Source organism: Pezoporus wallicus, unplaced genomic scaffold (assembly GCF_028554395.1).
Source record: "Pezoporus wallicus isolate ANWC-B61680 ecotype Strahan unplaced genomic scaffold, APGP_CSIRO_Pwel_v1 contig_14862, whole genome shotgun sequence".
Classification (NCBI taxonomy): domain Eukaryota; kingdom Metazoa; phylum Chordata; class Aves; order Psittaciformes; family Psittacidae; genus Pezoporus; species Pezoporus wallicus.
The window spans coordinates 247,420-253,480 of NW_026638252.1; the positions used below are offsets into that span (position 1 = coordinate 247,420).

Below are 6,061 nucleotides of genomic sequence, written 5' to 3' on the forward strand. Positions count from 1 at the left end.
GCTACTCTTTACCCCACTAGAACCACACCGTCTTGCAGTCAAATGCCTTATCAAGCTGTTTGGGAAGGACCTCATTTCCATAAGGTTTCAGGAACTGGTAGTTTCTACGTCGGTTTATATTACTCTTTCAGTCTCTAGTTTGCTGGAGCAGTCAAAGGGAGATCCAGGTCTGTTCTGAAAGATCAGTGGAGTAAATAGTGCAGCCAGATTTGCACACACTATTTTGCTTATGTGGCTTTGTCTTACCTGGCATAATTTAAACATTGCAGACAGGTTAGAACTGTTGGGAAGGTCACTTCTTTGGTGACCAAAGGGAAAACGTGCAAGTGCAGTAATGATGCAGTTAATACCCCCTGTGGGGGCAGCAGCAGTTTAGAAACCCTCGGTGGATTTCTCTGGCAATTTCTTTTTTGTTGTATTCATAAAATACAGAATTGTGTTTTTAAAAGAGGAGTTGATGTGCAAATATTTTCATGGCATTGTGAGGAACAGGAGGGACCTGAATGTGTTTTTCCAGTGCGATGAGTATTTGCTGAATGAGTCCCGGGTTGGTAAGTTTATCTTCCAGCTGAATCAAGTTTTAAATTGCAATCAAATGAATTTTTACATCAGGAATATTTTATTGATACAATACTCAGCTGGGGTTGAATTTCCAGGTGTGATTTTTCGCTGTAGACTTCAAAGGAGCTTCTGGTCTTATAAATAAAACTAAAAATATGCTGCAAAAAAAATGTTTCCAGGGTGTGTTTACTTTTGGTGGTGTTAATGTCTAGAAAATAGACTTGTACGAAACTATTCATGACCTCTTTCTGATTGTACATAGGTGCTCTTGTGGGGTTTGCTTATTTTGCCTTATGTTTGCAATATTTGAAGCGGAATTGAACAGATTTATTTCTTTTCCCTCCACCCTTTGTAGGCTCTACCCCTTTCCATGTCTATGAAATAAATCTGCCTTAGATGGTTACTCATTTAGATAAATTTGGAGTCTTTCTTACAGTTTTTATTGACTGATGAGGAGGCAGGAAAGGAGGAACTTCCAGACAGGCACTGACTGCTCCATTGAGTAAGGATGAATGTTCAGAAGACTTCAAGTAGCTGCACAGTGCATCCAGCTGCTGTAAGGACGTTTTTCTTTGCTATAACTGCCTTCATCTGTCTTACAATTTATGTGAGGTGAGCAAGCTGCATCAAGCCTTGTTTAAACAGCACATTCAGAGATTTATGATGTATATTATTGCAATTGATGTAGTATGTGTATTAAGTGAAGTTTGTGTCAAGCTTTCTTTGAGCCTTGATTGGCATGAGATACATGCAGAGCATGTATTGAACAAGGTAGGGCTTCACAACTTAGACTGAGAATGTGCATACTGTCAAGATTGCCATCCCATGGAGGGGGATCTTTAGCTTTATTCATTGCAGATATTACTGAGAAGTACCTGGGATTGAGCAGTTATTTCTCTCCAGTGGTAGTGGGAGCAGATGCTTGATCCTGATCCTGAAATGTGCTGATTGTTTCCATGGTGCCTTGTGGATGTTAGGAGGGGATTGGGCACTGCTAAGCTGCCATCCCTCACTGGCTCAGCATCATCAGGGAATGCAGCAATGACCCTCTCTCCCTGGCATCCCAAGCTATGTCAAGAGACCAAGCAACAAAAGAGAAAGTCCTCTTGCCTCTGGACTTAGATGCAACTGAGGCATCTTCTGAGAGGTTTCATGGGACCCCATGGGAATCTTACTTCCCCTGCACGAGTTCTTTTCATGTTGCACATTTATCTCTTTGTCCCGTTACTTTCTTCTATTGTGCTGTAGTCTTAAGTAAATACCACACTGCTCACAGCATCATTGCAAAACATCAAGAATTTATTAATTTCCAAGTAGCATAGAATGTAAAGTTAGGAGCTGGCTTCATGTTTCTTCATTCTCAAATCAAAAGCAAATCTATAAACATGTTTTCAGACATCTGTATAAATTACACAACCAAAGTCAGGGGGACTTTCTTCTCCTGCTTACACACAATATTTCCAGAAGCACTCGGAAAGATTCCCACGTTTCTTGTACTGTTTCCTATCCTTGGTCAAGAAGCGGCCCAGCAAAGCAATTCGAGGATGATTTCCGTAGAAAGTCTAAAGTCAAACACCATTAGACAGGTTACTGTTGGATGATAAATGTTCCCAGTGGGAAAGTCCATTCTTCAGTGCCCCAACTGACTGCACAGCCCTGTGTTCTGACTGGGGGAAGGAGAGGCGACTGCCCCATGTGCCCTCTGATTTAGGTGGTGCACTGAAACTGGTCCCCGTCTTCTGCCTTTATATATAATTCAGCAGGAATTATGTTCTCTATTTACCTAATGGTTCATAACAAATCTGATAATACTGTGTAGCTTATGTTGTAGTGTTGGGGGGAAATGACATGCAGCTTATACTGGTTAATGGCCTGGCTTGGTGAAGCTGGAAGTTGGCCTTTATTTAGTAAAGCAGTTTTTCGGTGTGGGTAGAATGAAGAGCTCTGGATTTTTTGCTGGTTTCCCCACCTCCCACTTACCTAACTAGCTGATTCCTGCTTCAAGAGCACTGTGGCATGTTTTAGTCTGTACTGTTTATGAAGTCTTTGGTTCTTAAATGATGATAACAATTCCATGTATTTTAAAATGTGGTTTAAAATGTGGGGTCTTGTTTTTCTTGTTTCAGTGACAGGTGGTCATTTGCTTACCTCTTTGATATTTTCCCTTGGGTTGTAGCTGCTGGGGCTAAGACCTGGAGAGGGGAGACATAATGAAATGTTTACCATTTAGAAATGAGGAACCTATGCAAGGCATCGTGTGCCATGATTCTGGAGCCAGCAGGAGGCTGGAATGTTCAGTGGACCAAATAGAAAACCCTTTTGATGCAGCAGGGCCAGTTCTCCTTGCAGGATCTGGGATTCAGCAGATGCAAACTGTATTGTCCTTCAGCAGGCATCTGTTGCCCCCAGAACCATCTGCTGCTGTTGCATCTTCTGCAAGTACTGATGGTTTTTAAGAGACTGCTGTTTTGTTTTGTCTGCTAGCTCCTTCTAGGCCAGTTTTTGCCTTGCCCTGGGTTTGTTGTATGGAGGTTTTACTAAACTGAGTTGGAGACATTTTACAGCTAATATTGAGCTGCAAGCATGGCTGCTCAGCAGGTTTCCCCAAGGTCCCAGTTCACTAAATGTCAGCTCTCTGTTGCTTGCACATAATGCTGTGCTCCAGAAAATACCCAGGAGTGGGACAAAATATTTATGGAAGCTGGACATGCAGATCATGGGCACTCCTCCATATATTGTTGTGGTAAATTCCTCACCTCCTTTATTGTCTTCAGTCAGTGTGCCCAAGAGCTCTGGCAGGAACTGAAGCAGGGAAGTGCTTCCTAGGCTGCCCAGTCTCTCCAGGTCTAATCTTGGATCTTCATCAGCTGCAAATGGAAGATGACAAAGAAGCATACAGTAAGAGGGTTTTTTGCTTTGAATCCCTGTTTCAGTCTGTCTCAGATGATTTCTCATCAGGTCTGTTGGCAGCCTGATGAAGACTATAATGAAATTGCTTATCCTCATTTAATGAATATAATAGGGATACTTGTGTGTTTTGTCTTGGGTTTTTTACTTCCAGAGCTTTGAGAAGAGATACCTTCCTGATGTTAATGCCAGGTCCTCATTTCTCTGGCAGGTCTTTCTTTAAGAAAGTTTTTTGACCCAACAGCAGCTGCTGCCATTGCTTGGGGAACTCACACACCAGTTTTTAGTCCATTTCTACATCAACTATGCTGGAGCTTTTTCATGAATAAAGACAAAGCTTCCTGTTCAAGGCCTATTAACCTGTTTGGTTTCCCAACTATTAAATGCAATAAAATGAGGTGAAGGGCAGGATAAATGTAGGAATATTTTGGCAGCTGTGCTTCTCGATGCGTTTCAGTCATCTCTCTCATTTAATGTGTGTACCAGTTGCAGATACTACTACTTTTTCTGAAACAACAGCGGATACCTGATGGAATTAATTTGTAGGTGCATAGAGAATTTGGATTTCTGTAACTAGGCTGTGCCCTGGGGCAGCTCTTCAGTAGGAGCCCTTCGTGGTGTTACACTTGAGGTAAATAAGGCTTCTGTAATCTGAACAGTAAATTTCATGTTTGCTAATATATAGCAGACATTCGAAACTGGGGGCAATGAGAGGATGCTATTGTCAAACTCCAGTTGTGGAGATGAGTATTGTTTTCTAGTTGCACTTTTAGGTGATACTATGGCATTCTAGTTGCTCTTACCTGCAGGGTGGGTAAGAATCCCTAACTCCTTAATAGGGTGTATATATAAGAAAATAAGCTGCTGAAAATAATCCCTCAACACTTCAAAATCTTAGACATAGATCAAGAACATGAAGACCTTTGATGCCCACATTGTTAGTTTGTTCACTGTACAAATGGGCAGTTGCAAAGGACAGTGGGGATTTTGGTGTAAGACACTCTTTATAACAGTATTGTAACTTCCCAATAATAAGATAATTCCTCTCTCTAGCCTTGTATTGTTTTTAAATTCAGAGCAGTGTTGGCAGGTAAATTGATTTTGAGATTAAAAAACCCAAACCAACAAACAACAACAAAACCCAAACCAAACCACAAAGCCATAAATGAGAGCCCTCTTTAATACAGAGTTCTATCTTATCCAGTGCACAGACTTTATATTAGCAAGGAAGATTTAATAAGCCTAATGGATGTCTTCAAACAAATGCAGTAATGTTAGAGCCAGCTTGTTCACCCTGTGATGTGATAGATGCTATCCATACTGAGTCATGGTTGTCTGTAAATGCAGGTTACATAGAGGAAGGCTTAAGAAGATGCTGGCTTAGTGAGTCCAAGATGTTCAAAGCAAGCTAGGGACTACTGATGCCTATAAACCAGCACAATGGCTGTTGTACCTGAAAACCAGGTAAGAACAGCCACTTCTTAATAGTCACCTTTATGCAGTAACTTTGGGTTTGATTTGCCTGGCTTTTCAGAACTCATTTCAGAAACTCTTCCAGTACAGGTCCGCTCTGATGACAGCAGCCATCCCAGTTGTTGTGCATCTTTACTGAGCTCTTCCAATCTTGATGTATGCTATAATGCCAAACTTTGAGGGCAGCTTTTTCAAGCCAAGATTCATTCTTCCATTGGACTGAATGGAATTTGCTTTAACGCAAACAAATAGCATGCTCAATACACTGTTTTTGTAGTGTAAGACAGATTTGCCTGTTCTTGATCTCAGTAGGAATGCATCAATCTCTGCAGTAGGTTTCCCCCTTTTTAAATACAGCTTCAGCTAAATATCACTGTACAGCCAAGTTTCTTTAAATTACTCAATGCCTACTAATGCTGCTTCAAAGACAGATGCTGTACATGCCAGCTTACATTCGGTGCTGGAAGGCTCAGATACCTTTGTCTCCTGGATCTCAAAGCAGCAGGAATAAATATTTAGGGCACCCAGTTTCCCCCATTTTAAAGAGTAGCCTTCACTGATGATGTCACGTGTGCTGCCAGTGTTGGGAAGAAATTCCCACCTTTGCTAAGCTGGTCAGCACAGATGAAGGCCCTTCAGAAAGCATAGCTGCTTCTCTTCTGGGTTTGCTGCTTCAGCCCCTGCTTTCTGACCATTAAAATCAAAATGCTCTTACCTGAGAGTTGATACGACATCTCACTGGCATTGATGATGGGGAGAGATGAGAGAGGACAGGAGAAGCCAATAATAATGAGACAGCAGAATACCAGCTTATGCATTGTTGCTGTGTTGGATGGATCTCGTCTTTGCCTACTCCTGTATCTCCGAACTCCTGTCTGTTGCCTCTGCTCCCTGTTTCACCCGTTATATAGCCGCTCATGACCTCATAAATATCATCATGTTCTCTCCCCCCTTCAGAAGAAAAAAATCCAATGAATTTATTGCCCATTGATTCTAAATGGAAACCACTTTGCATTGATGTAATTTTTCAAGGTAACAGTTCATAGACAATAAATTTACTGTCTTATAGCTTGGTGTACAAAATGGATATTATATCAAACCAAGCACAGTAAAGTTTATA

General features: G+C 41.4%; 1 protein-coding gene across 2 annotated transcripts; it reads right to left on the reverse strand.

The window, feature by feature from the left end:
• Positions 1-1,999: 1,999 nt before the first annotated feature.
• Positions 2,000-5,859, reverse strand: UTS2 (urotensin 2). Of its 2 annotated transcripts, XM_057410232.1 has the most exons (4): positions 5,657-5,859; positions 3,318-3,428; positions 2,710-2,753; positions 2,000-2,123 (listed from the first exon to the last, which is right to left on the reverse strand). In XM_057410232.1, the coding sequence occupies exons 1-4, from the start codon at positions 5,757-5,759 to the stop codon at positions 2,007-2,009; spliced, it is 375 nt and encodes a 124-aa protein (XP_057266215.1). In that variant the 5' UTR covers positions 5,760-5,859; the 3' UTR covers positions 2,000-2,006. The 2 variants fall into 2 exon arrangements, with proteins under 2 accessions (XP_057266215.1, XP_057266214.1); XM_057410231.1 differs by lacking the exon at positions 5,657-5,859 and having other exon boundaries at positions 3,318-3,768.
• Between the last annotated feature and the right edge of the window lie 202 nt (positions 5,860-6,061).